The sequence below is a fragment of the Tursiops truncatus genome, chromosome 7 (genome assembly GCF_011762595.2).
Source record: "Tursiops truncatus isolate mTurTru1 chromosome 7, mTurTru1.mat.Y, whole genome shotgun sequence".
Lineage (NCBI taxonomy): Eukaryota > Metazoa > Chordata > Mammalia > Artiodactyla > Delphinidae > Tursiops > Tursiops truncatus.
The window spans coordinates 47746571-47759449 of NC_047040.1; the positions used below are offsets into that span (position 1 = coordinate 47746571).

General features: G+C 36.5%; 1 protein-coding gene across 1 annotated transcript in view; it reads right to left on the bottom strand.

Annotated features, from left to right (window-relative positions):
- Positions 1 to 7271, bottom strand: part of FSIP2 (fibrous sheath interacting protein 2) — a 126299-nt gene extending 119028 nt beyond the window's left edge. Inside the window, exons 1-5 of the mRNA XM_019931469.3 lie at positions 7173 to 7271; positions 6727 to 6852; positions 3168 to 3329; positions 2387 to 2476; positions 990 to 1129 (exon numbers count right to left, since the gene is read on the bottom strand). Coding sequence (XP_019787028.2) covers positions 990 to 1129; positions 2387 to 2476; positions 3168 to 3329; positions 6727 to 6852; positions 7173 to 7271 — 617 coding nt within the window. The remainder of the gene's footprint in view (positions 1 to 989; positions 1130 to 2386; positions 2477 to 3167; positions 3330 to 6726; positions 6853 to 7172) is intronic.
- Between the last annotated feature and the right edge of the window lie 5608 nt (positions 7272 to 12879).

Below are 12879 nucleotides of genomic sequence, written 5' to 3' on the forward strand. Positions count from 1 at the left end.
TTTTATTTCTTGAGCTACAGGAATTTTACTGTTTTTCTATCAGCTCTGTTCATGGACTTTAACCCAGCCTGACCCATGAACTCACCATATTTTATTCATTATACAGATCTCCCTACTATATATATAAGAATCTGTTGTTATGGCCAAGACAATGATAAAATGTGGAGCAGACTGATTAAAAACATTTTGTACAGTACATATTCACAATAGACTTAGGAATATGAGTTTGCAAAGAAGACTGAAATAACTGAAACACTAACTTCAAATCTGGAAAAATTCAGATTTGAATTTCCTTAGAAAGATGTGTGTTGAGCCCCCTTGTAATTTATAAGGCCTTGAACAAATCTTCCATCTATAGTCTGGGTCTCTGGTATGTCAATCTGTATTATGGAACTACCATGGAACATAAAATCAGGTAATGCAGCTTAATTTCTCACCTTAATGGAGAAGGAGGAAAGAACTATAGTAAGAAATGGTCTTGACCATGGAAAGGTAATGATTGAATGTAAGTAGATAATATCTAAAGAGCTTGTAGGGTTTTTTTTTGAGATAATGCATGTTTATATTAGTATTAAAGTTATACCAAACTCCTTTATTGACTTTGCATTAATTTCCTCAAACTTAATGCTGTCAGAGCTTAAAGAAGACCCATAAAAAACTATTATTAGAGGCATGTGCTAAAGATACTTTCCCACCATCTCCTACTATAGGAAGGATTTTGGATTTGATTAATTCTTCAGTTATCAGCTTGGATTACCTCTTGAACTCCCAGAAACTCTATCTTCTCTAGTAGAAACTCATCTTTAGCCTTGGCACCCAAGTTTCCAATTCCTGTACTTCTTGATCTCCCTTCCTCTCCATACTGAAAGAGTGGAGTTAAATAGCATCCAGTACTTTAAAAAATTTCCTACCTTCAATTATTTGTAGTATTTTCCAACTTATTTGGGTCCACATTATATATATAAAATATGCATTAACTTCAATCTCACCTGTGCCTTATTAATCGTTCCTGGTCCTTAATAGATGGGGTGCCCTCCTGTAACAACCAATTTTGGAACTGTGCAACATCAGAACGTCCACGTATTTGATTGTCTTCCTGTAGTTTACTTACTTGTTTTGCAAGTATTTTCTATTAAGAAAAAGTGTGTATCATATATATGTATATGTGTGTATATATATATATATAAATTTTTTAAAACATTTCCCAGAAAACTGTCATTTGATATGTCTTTTCATATTTAGCGTTTAGTAAAATTCCCATACTTTGTAAATAACTAATATTGTTTAACTGTATTTAAATCTTTTTTTTAAAAGATTTTTTCGATGTGGACCATTGTTAAAGTCTTTACTGAATTTGTTACAATATTGTTTTTGTTTTTTGTTTTTAGTTTTTTGGCCCTGAGGCATGTGGGATCCTAGCTCCTGGACCAGGGATTGAACCCACACCCCCTGCATTGGAAGGTGAAGTCTTAACCACTGGACTGCCAGGGAAGTCCCTAACTGCATTTAAATCTATTTTGAATCCACTGCAGACATGGACAACTGAACCAAAGTAAAGATTTCTCTCTCTGAAAATAAAAGATAAATATTTCAGCTTATTTTTCTACCCATTCTGAAGAAATTTTAAAAAATGGAAGAAGTGGAGGAGAAACTGTAGGCACAGAGGAGGAAATGGGGGGAAATATAGAACACTTAAAAGTACTGGGGAGTAATCCTCATTTCTATACAACTCTCTTGACCTTACAACATAAACTTGTAAAAGTACATATATGAGCACCTTTCTCATTTTTACCCAACTCTCTTGACTCTAACGCCTGAATTCACTCACGCAGGCACACATGTGCACACACTCTCACATGAACTTTGAGTGAAAATGTGAAAGGAAGTCACTAACTTTACCCACTCACTCTATACCAATCATTCCAGTTCACCTTTAAGGACATTTTTTACTGTATGAACACAGCTACATGTGTGTGGGTACAAACATACAGTGTACATGTTCTTTGAGTCACCTTTAGGATGTTATAACTATTCATACTGTTCCTCTCCTGTTACTTAAGCTGTTTTGGTTTCCAGCTTAAGAATCTTGCTACTACAATGGACTCTTCCCATTGGTCCCAGCTCACGTAGAAGGGACACATCTGAGTAGCAATTTAATTACTAAATTTTGTCAGCTACCACTGGCATATTAATAGATGATTTGGTCCCTTTCCTTCTCTTGGCACAAAATAGGAACCTCAAAATATTATTTACTACTGCTCTAAATTTTTACTTGGAAAAATTAAGTTATCAAAATTCAAAGTAAAATATTATAAGAAAATACTTTGTATACAAATCTTTCCTCCAAACTCTATGTAAAAAAAACAAATTTAAGTATTTAACTTACTTGTTCTCTTATATAGTTTCTTTCAAAGTCTAATTTTAAACTGGTAAGATATTGCCTGTACTTATTCAATTCCCTCAAGGTACATACAATCTAAAAAAAAACACACAAAACAAGAATAACAACAAAAATATATAAATACAAATATTTTAAAATCAAAGCAATTACTTTCCAAAGCAAAAATAACATTTTGATATCGAGTAATAAATTGCTAACAATTTTGTAAGTAATATCTCTCTAAAATTGTTAATCAATAGGAAACTGCTATCCAAGTAACATTACTTTATTAATATGACTTATGCCATGATAAGGAATTGAGTACACACAATTGGAGCTATTAAAAAATACCAACGTAATAATGTTCAACCCCAATAAGAATAGAGTCTATCAGGACTCTATCGGGCTGATTTTGCTAGATTCTTATTTTGTCTAAAGTTTTTAAAAAGTGTATGGGACATAATCCTTGACAAGCATACATGCCATCAGAAACAGAGAAAGAGGACTATGATACAGTTGGGAAAATTATTTGTATATCCTCAAATTATTTGGTAATCATCTTTTGATATAACAAAGAAAAAACGTAAATGAGGAAGTAGTTTCACTTAGAAAACAACTGCTGTCTGACTTCCTTTGATCCAAATACTGAATAATTTATGGACTTTTCCATTAAGTATCTCTTATGACAAAGTTAAAGGTGATACAGGTCACCCAGTGAGGTACAGAAGCAAGCTTATACCAAGTCTTGGAGGTTTTCAATGATTAAAAGAAATTATCTTCAACTCACTCTATTATTGCTGGTGATGTAGCCACCTTTCTTTAATCTCCTCAAGATGTCTTTACGGTTATGGTAGGCTCTTAAATGTGGATCATGGAGACTTTTATATTGGTTTTCCAAAAGTCGACAATAAGGATCAGTCAGGTTAAAACCATAAGAAGGTCGGAAAAGCTGCAAACATGGATTTAAACATAAATTAATGAATTTTACTTTTAATATCAACCTATTAAAATACCAGATTGTTCACTGAAAATAAAGTATGCAAGAAGAATGTGAAGTGGGGAAAAACCAGCAATAGAAGAATTTGGAATGGGCAATGTTAATTTCTTATCCCTACCTCTTTTCTTCACTGACCTGAATTATTCTAAAAATCCACCCTCACTCAATTAATCCACCCCCCCACCCCAATCTCCATCAGCTCCTGACCCAAAGCTAGAAAACAGAGGAGGAAAGGAAAAGGAAGGGAATAGTATAAAATTTGTTTTTAATGTATAAAACTAATACTAAGATTCTCCCTTTTCTTCCTCCCTCTTCCAGATCAAGGCACTGCATTAGAAGGATAAAGGGATAATATCAATTATCATGATTATATCTCAATAATCTGAAAATGAAGGAAAACAAAATCTTTCACAAAAATTCATTGAAACAACTCTGACAAAAAATAGAAGTAAAACTCAGATGTTAAAGATGATGAATTAAAGAGTTACTGTATTTTCAGTTCTTATCTAATACAAGAAACCCAATGATTTCTGAGCACTACAGTCAGGAAAAAAATCAAGGTCTATATTATACAGTTCAACATATTGAAGAACCAATTATAAAGGATATTGATAGGGATTGAGGTTTCTCCATATGTGTAAAGACCAAATACAACCTTATGAAGTAGTCATTAACATATAAAAGAAGGAAAATATCAGCTAATAGTCATAATGCTATATCTGTTACTTTAGAGGAAGCAGATGAATTATTTAATCTCATCTGTAAGTTAAAACATTACAGAGTGAGGGGGTTTAAAATTTGGGGGGGGGGATGTGAGTACTTAGTCCATTTTTCAAAAATTTTTCAATAGCAGGATGGTGATAATGGGTAATGGGAGAACCTCTGAAAGGGAAAAAGTAGAGGATGGAAGCAGGTGTGGAAGTCACCCGAATGTTGTCTTTGCATCCTATCTTTGTGCTTTCCTTTAGGTTTTCTTGGCCAGAACAACAGAAATTTTAGTCTAAAGTGATGTCAAAGCAGGAATTGCCTCAAGTGAAAGGCAGTTGGGAGATGTGGCAAACCTGAGAGCACGTGCCCTGTCTGCAGGCATCTAATTCAATTTATATGACCCCACACATTGTGCATCAATCCAGAACTGTCTGGAGGTACCAATTTGTGCTCAGTCTGTGTTCTGTCTGGCGGTAGCCACCTCAGTCAGATTCTCAACACTAAGGAGCCTAGGTTGGGACCCTAAAAAGAACTCCCTCAAGGTAAGTATGAGGATTCTTCTTATGTGGACAAAAGGGGAGACTGGGGAACCTGATAGGATGCTAGTGTTCCTTATCCATTTAAAAGCTTCCTGGTAAGTTTCTGACCACTTGCTTAATACCAGACTTTAATCTCTTCCAAGCGGTCTAAGTTGTAAAGTAGAATTCCCTAATTACCAAAGCTTCCCTGAGAAGGCAAGAAAAAAAAAAGGGAATTCTATAGGGCAATGTCTTAAATTCAGTGAGACCAGATAAAAAGTTCATATCTTTCTTGTAAGGGAAATAGTCAAAAATCATGAGTCAAGGAGTGGATTGTTTCTTTTAGATGTTGATGTTTAGCTGTCAACTTCTTTTAGATGTTGAATTTTAGCTTTGATGGCCTATGTTTCTCAAAACCAGCCCTGGACTAGTGACCTGTAAACAAACACCTTTCATATTGGGTTGCCCCAAAAGTTCGTTCGGGTTTTTCAGTAACATCTTACCGAAAAACCTGAATGAACTTTTTGGGCAACCCAATACAAACCCATTTATTAGTGTCAGGGTAACCCATCTGTTGTCAATTAAAATAATTGGAAAGAAACAACTAAAAGTGTAAATATAAAGCACTACTTCATTGAGGAGATTGATATCCTTCTTTTTCTTTCAGTACAAAGTCAGTCTTCAGGGAAATTGGGCCTAATTATGATTAAATGAAGAGTCTGGGGGAAAATGAATGTAATAAAGAACAGAGAACATCTTTTTAAAAAGTAGTTGACAAGTGAATTATTATTTGACAGAGAAAACGGTAATATAGCAAACAATATTTGAGGAAGCAGACAGAAGACAGGGCTAAGTTTACATAATAAAAAGGAGTGATATAGGTTTCAAGCATGCTTTAGGAAAGCTGGTTTGTGTGTATATGACTTAGTCAAATTGTGTGAGGTTGGCATATTTTTAGTTAACTTGCTGTATTCTAGTAGAAGAGACTTTTTTTTAAAAAGGGAAGTTATGTATTTTCCATAAACAAAATTTACTTTAAGAAATCATGTTTATTAGGCAAGTATCAAATATGAAGGGCCCCTACTCATTTCTGATGACATCATAAATACTAGATGAGTAAGGGGGTAACTCAGAATTCTTCCTTGTAGAATTTTTTGCAATACGGATCAAAGCAACTGCTCAAAAAGAATGTATTGAACCTCCTTTAGTGTTAAGTACTGAATCAAGGAATGGGGAGGTTTGAGAGAGGGGGTCACACTGAGGACTAAAAACATGAAAGAGTTTGAGGGCAGTATACACTATAACCCAGTAAGATTTAAATTATAAAATTATAGTGTTGAGTAAAATTATACAAACCAAGGGCAATGCAAATTATAAGGAAATATAAGCTAATTGGGGGGCTGTAATGGTTGAGAAGGAATCTTGAAAGATGGCCCAAATTCACAGTTGGGGAGAAGAGCAAAGGGTATGCCAGGTTTGGGAGGCAAGGTGAACAAAGTCACAGAAGTATTAACATGGTCTGTGTGAGTAGGTATAAAAGACCTCAACTAGAAAAAGCAGAGGTTGTGCACTGGAGAAAAGACTGGATAGGGAGGCTGGGGCAAGGGAGACAGAGCCTTGTTTTCCTAAAGTCAGGTTAAAGGACTAAACACTTTAATTCATTTCAACTCTACTTTTTTTCACACTTTGTGTGTGAAACAGAATTCAGCTCAAAACAAAGAGAGGTGTTCTGTAATGAGAATTCTGTCCAAGCTATTATTGGTTAAAATCATAACATATAATTAAATGCCAGCCAGTACAGATAACCTTCCACCTTTCGACCAAACATTTCTAAGTGAATTAAATCTCAAATAGGTATAAGTGAAGTGTTATTATAAAGTTAATTTATGGAATCATATTAAGACAGAACTAAGAATCTAAACTTTCTAGCCCATGATTCTGTCCAAATCATACTAGATGAAGTTGCTTGGTACGCATCCTAAACAATACCTTAGGATAGGATAGGTACGCAACATTAGTGCAAATTCCCTCAATGCACTTCGCCTGATGTAGCTAGCGCCTGAATTTAACAGCAGTCGAAAAGGATAAAGAAACCAACGTAAGCCAATTAAACATCACTTTACCTTTTCACTTAATTTCGTGGTATAGTATAAAGGGTTGCTTCCTGGGATCACAGGCAGCTTCACCCCAAGAGGCAGATCCAGTAGTTGAGCCGCTCCGATCCCCGGAAAGTGGGTTTTGTGCGCGACCTGTCAGGTACAATTGGAGAGTTTTGTCTTTCCTTTAGGTATGTTAGTTTAACTCCAACCTAAGGAACGGAAGGGTCCAGCCCTGCCAGACAGCCGGAAAGACCTCCGCTTCCGGGTTACCAGCTCCCTCCCACCGCGCCAGTTGGGGCCAGTGCCGCCCAAGCCCTGCCATCTGCCGCGCCGCACGAGGGCGCCAGAAGCTGGACGGTTACGGTCCACTGGGATCGCACGTGACTGTCCGCGGCACCGCCCCACCACCGCGCCCAGCAGGCCTGAGGCCTGGTAGAGGACAAGGACGACCGGTCTTCGCTGACACTCACGTTTCCGCACTGCTGGCTGTCCGCGGCCACGCCGCTGGCGGCCGTCTTGGTAGCGGCGACATTGGCAGCCTTGGAGCAGGCGCTGAGGTACAACTCCATAGCCGGCCTGGGCCCCTCTGCGCCTCTGCCGCCCTCCCCTCTCGCTTCCCCTCGCACCCCTTTCCCGTCGTTGTCCCTCAGTCCCCACCGGGCCGGAATGGCCGGTACCCCGAGTTCCGGCTGCCCACCCTCGCGGCGTCACAGGCTCCGAATGTGCGGGCGCAGCAACAGCAGTGCCCTCCGCGAGGGCCGGTCCCTTGCGCCGGAGGCCTGGGCGCCTCAGAGCTGGGGAAATCGGTACTAGGGGCTTGGTCCCAGCGCGCCAAGGTCGAAATATCTTTTCTCTCTGAACCCTACAGCCCTCAGTCAAACCAACTCAGAATCAAAATGTATAAAGCTTTGCTGGCGTGCCAGCTGGCTAATTTCTCCTGGCCTCCGAGAAGGTTTGGTTCCATGCAGAAAACAAACAAAAAAGAGTGACTGTGCAGCCCATTCTAGGGCCAGAGGCCTGGCTTTCTACATGCCCCGCCCCCCCCACCCCCCTTGCAGACTTGACCATACCACATCCCCAGGTTCCCATAACCTCGCCCCACCCCACTCCAGGTCCCACAGGACGTACCGTCCTCCGACCCCCCTCTAGTCTTCCTCTTTCATTTATAGCTCTCTTCTCTCTCTCTCCCAATCCCTCCTCGCCAACTCTCCACCTCTCTTGCTCTTCTCCTAGATGCCTCTTTCTCCTCTCAACCATCCAGCCAAAATTTATAAAGTGCCTGACACCTTTGGGCCAGTCATCTGAGCTGGGTACTAAAGGATACAGTGATGAGAAAAAAAATATGGTCCCTTTCTTCAAGGAGCTAACTAGACTGTGAGTACTTTGAGGGCAGAGACTGTATCTGATGTCAGGAATTTGGACTTAGTCTCTTAGATTCCTTGGCACACTCTTATCCTCTTACTTTGGGGTCATTAGTAATAATACCTACCATTTATTGAGAATTTGCTAACTCCAGATTCTGTGCTAAACACTCTCTACATTAACCTTTATAGCAGCCTTGTCAAGAAATACCCCATTTTTTTCAAAGATTAAAGAAGAATAACAATCACTATTAAATAGTGGCCCCAGAGGCAGTTTCTTAAATCCGTACACTCTACTTTTACATCTGCTCTATTTGTTTTAATGCCATGCAGTTGCTTAGGACTCCTAAATTTGAACGGATGTCTCACAATCATCTCAAATTTAATATATTCAAATCTCAACCGACACCTTCCACCATAGAACAAAACAAAGACCCTATTCTTCCTGCATTTCCCATCTCAGTGACAGTGTCAGTATCTACCCAAACCAGAAGGTGAGAAATTCTAGATACTTCCCCTTCTGAGCCTGCTGATTCAAGACTGACTGTGTCTTTGCTGTGCTGTTTCCTCTGCCTGACAGCCCTTTGCACTTAATTGCTTGGCTAATTGCAATCAGCCTTTAAGACTGCTTAAGTATTCTCTCCTCTAGGAAGCCTTTCTGACATTTCTAAGCTTTTTCAAATTATCTTCCTCTGTGCTTCCCTCCGTTTTAGCACTTTTCCCAATACATCAAAAATGTCTCTTTACCTGTCACTCTCCCTTTAATAGAATGGAAACTCCTTGAAAGCAGGTATTTGCCTATTCAATTTTATATGTACAGTACTTGGCATAGTACCTAGCAAGCGTTTAGTGAGTCCTAAGTATATTTTTGTTGCTACATACTAATGATGGCCCTACCCACACAATAGCAATAGCAAAAATCTTTTTCTATGGAATGCTTTTAGCAGGACTTTCCTAAATTGTCTAGAATTGCTTATGGTAAACAAACTGGAATATAAAGATTTATGGATAATGGTTGGTTGGAGAATGTTACATAATCTGCATAACCCAATATAAAATATAAATGTCTTATAATCTAACTGGCTCCTTCTATCAAAGTGAAGTAATGCATTCCTCACAAAAACCTCATCTGTTAACTTGGGCCAGAGTGCATCTGATGTGGTGTAGTAGGACTTGGAGAACTGTGCTAGAGGTCTTGGACCTTTTTTTAAATGTTACCTGTGCCTTATGATTACATATATCCTTGAAATTATTAGTAAAGCTTGATACTGGGTATGAGTCCCTTGAATCTGAATTATCAAGCTAATCCTTTATGTTATCTTAAATTCCAAGATGCATTGATTTCTATGATAGCCCTTCTCAGCTTTCATCCTATTGATTGATTTAGTCATTTGATGTCCCTCAGAAGGCATAAGATGAAGAATTTTATATTGGTAAAGTAATAACATATGTGGGTAAAAATCTGAAGACTAAAATTAATTTGCCCTTATTCTCAGATCCCAAGACTCTCAACCCAGAAGCAACTACTGATATAGTCTGTGTATTGTTATGTACATGCAGACATACCTTATGAAGCATTTAGTATTCATTTTTACTGAACAGTGTCTTGAAGATCATTCCATATGAACAACTGTGATTTAATTTAGTTTTTAACTACACATGTATAGTGTGTAATTACCATAATTTATTCAACTAGTCTTATATTTATGAATTTTTATTTTCTTCTGTTACAAAAATTCTGTAATAAGCATCCTTTTAAATAGATTCCTAGATTAAAGGGTATGTTGTTTTTTTTTCTTACAGATATTGTCATGTTTCCCTCAAAGCAGTTATACTAATTCATCCTACCACAAACAGAGATTTGGTAAGGTATGTGCCTGATGTTATTGTCTTCTTTCTGTCCTGAGTAGATATTTCTCATAGGTTGTGGTTTCAAGTAACAGCTAAAACTAGTTTTTATAATTTTTTTTTGTTTCAGAGACAATATAGATACTTTTCCCTCAATTTTCATGCTCTTTTTTTTTTTACTCTTGTATTTTGAAACCTTTACTCTGCTAACCTTAAGCAAAATCACTGGATAATTTTCTGTTAATGTATTTAAAGTTATATAAGCTTAGGGAATGAATAAAAGGAAAGTAGTGGCCAAATTGCTTATTATGGACTAACCGGCAAAATATATTTTTTGTCTCCTTTAAAAATTAAAGCAACATTTAGTAATCATAATAAACATATGTGTATATTTAGCCCAAAATATATCACAAATTAAAAATAAGCTTGAACTTGTCAGCCTGTGTACAAAAGGGTTAATACACTACACCTGATCCTGCTATCTTTTTAGAGAAGCCTGCTTGCAAGATTCTCTCATGACTAGCATCTGGGAACTTGGCAGTTGAACCACTCACAAACTGATTACATGGGTTCACTGTTCCTAGACTGTAAAGACAGTGTTTATGCTGGGACACGTGCTTTCTATCTGGGCGTCTGGGATTTTGATATGTGCTAGGGAGCAGGTGCTATCTAATCATCCACCATAAAAACCTTGGGCTCTGTTATGGGTTGAATTGTGTTCCCCTAAAATTCCTATGTAGAAATCCGAACCCTCAGTACCTGAGAATGTCGCCATATTTGGAGGGAGGGCCTTTAAATAGGTGATTAAGTTAAAATGACATCATCAGAATAGGCCCTAATCTAATATGACTGATATCCTTATCAGAATGGGAGGTTAGGATATAGACAGGCACAGGGGGACGATCATATGAAGACATGGGTCTGTCTCATCACGATAAAATGATAATTCTTCAGGGAAGATTTGTCTGTCTTGTTCAATGTACTCTTCAATAACTAGATCAGTGCTCAGTAATTATTATTAAATAGAAAAGACAGTAGGAGGTAATCAATAAACACCATTTCAGTAAATGAGTAAATTTAAGAAAAGGGAAATTTTTTTTTCTTGGTTATTGCTTAAAAGGACATTACCAGTGTTTACTTCAGGATATTTATGCTTTTGTTTTCATTTTATTTTATTGCATCCATTTCTGAGCAATGATCTTTCTAATTGACACTATCTTCTTTAGATAGCATCCCACATTTTTAATCCCTAAATTATTGTTTTCCTACACGGTGTTAAGAACATGAGCTATGGACCTGGAGATTATCATAGTAAGTGAAGTAAGTCAGAGAAAGACAAATATCATATGATATCGCTTACATGCAGAATCTAAAATGAATGATACAAATGAATTTATTTACAAAACAGAAACAGACTCAGAGACTTAGAAAATAAACTTATGGTTACCAAAGGAGAAAGGTGCGGGGGTGGGAGGGGTGGCAAAGGATAAATTGGGAGTATGGGGTTGATATATACACACTACTGTATTTAAAACATATAACAAGGACCTACTGTATAGCACAGGGAACTGTACTCGGTATTCTGTAATAACCTAAATGGGAAAAGAATTTGGAAAAGGATTGATATGTGTATAGCTGAATCACTGTGCTGTACACCTGAAACAACACTGTAAATCAACTGTGCTCCAATATATATTTTAAAAAATGAGCTATAGGGTAGTAAAAAAAAAAAAAACTGTAATAGCTTGTCATTCCTCTTTATCTTTCATTTAATTATTTATTTAAAGAATAGATACATCATTAAATTATAGTAATAACTTTCTTGCATACTTCAACTGCATCAGAATATTTTAATTGCAATTGTTCGGCTTTCATACAGTGATACGTATAAAACCTATCAGTATCTGCAGATTAAACAAAGTTCAGGGGCTTACTGATCTGGGTAAAGGTATAGTTATTTTGTTAAATGGAGGATCAAAAACTGTTAGCTACTTGTGAAATTAACTCGGTTGATCAAGGCAATATTTTTAAAGATAAACAAAAGAGAAAAGATAAAAAAATAGTTTTTCAGAATTAGCATGATTACTTTATGCAAATTTTCTTTAGTTATAGATTTATAATTGACATATTTTCCTTATATATGTAATGTGTGTATTATGAATTTAAGGAAGGACAGCCACAAAATAAAATCTAATAATAGATTATGAGCATTTATACTTCAATAAAAAGATTTTAAAACATGAAAATCCTTCAGAATATTAGAACAGAAAATGGTATCAGACATTTAAATGAATACTTTTATTTTACAAATAAAATCACAGGAAATTAGTAAAATTAAATCTTCCAAAATTACCAATAGATTAATGGGAAATTTAAGGTTGTAACTCAAGGCTTCTGTCAATTTTTCAAATCGTGGCACTTAAGAGAATATAATGCTTTATGCTGTTCGAGAATATAACTTTGGATCTGTTCTACTCAGACTGAAACTGGAATCAAGTTAAGATTAATTTTTTTCAATAAGCATATTTGTTTTATACTAGGTGCAATCACCATAGAAATGTGGTTGTTCAACTTTGTTAAAAAAATAGACATTCATTTAAATGTATAACCACAATTAGAGGCATTTATTAATTTAACTTTTTTATCCTTGTAATAATGAATTGAGAAATTTTTGTTAACATGGAATAATTGTCACCTTTTCATGTAGTTGGTATCAAAACTATCCTAATATAAGTGTTCAGAATAAGCACCAGTTAAAAATATTACTACGTCCTATCGTCTTCTGTCAGTTGGTCATTTATTTTAATGTTGCAGGGAATCACAGGGTTATTTCACAGGAAGCAGCTTATCAGTTGCAGGGCTTTTTGTTTGTTTGGTTAATTTTCACCTAATTAGTGAACAGTCTGAAAAAAACTTTTATCTTTAGTATGGTTTCAAAAATAATGAAGGTGGGAATAAAAAAGACCTT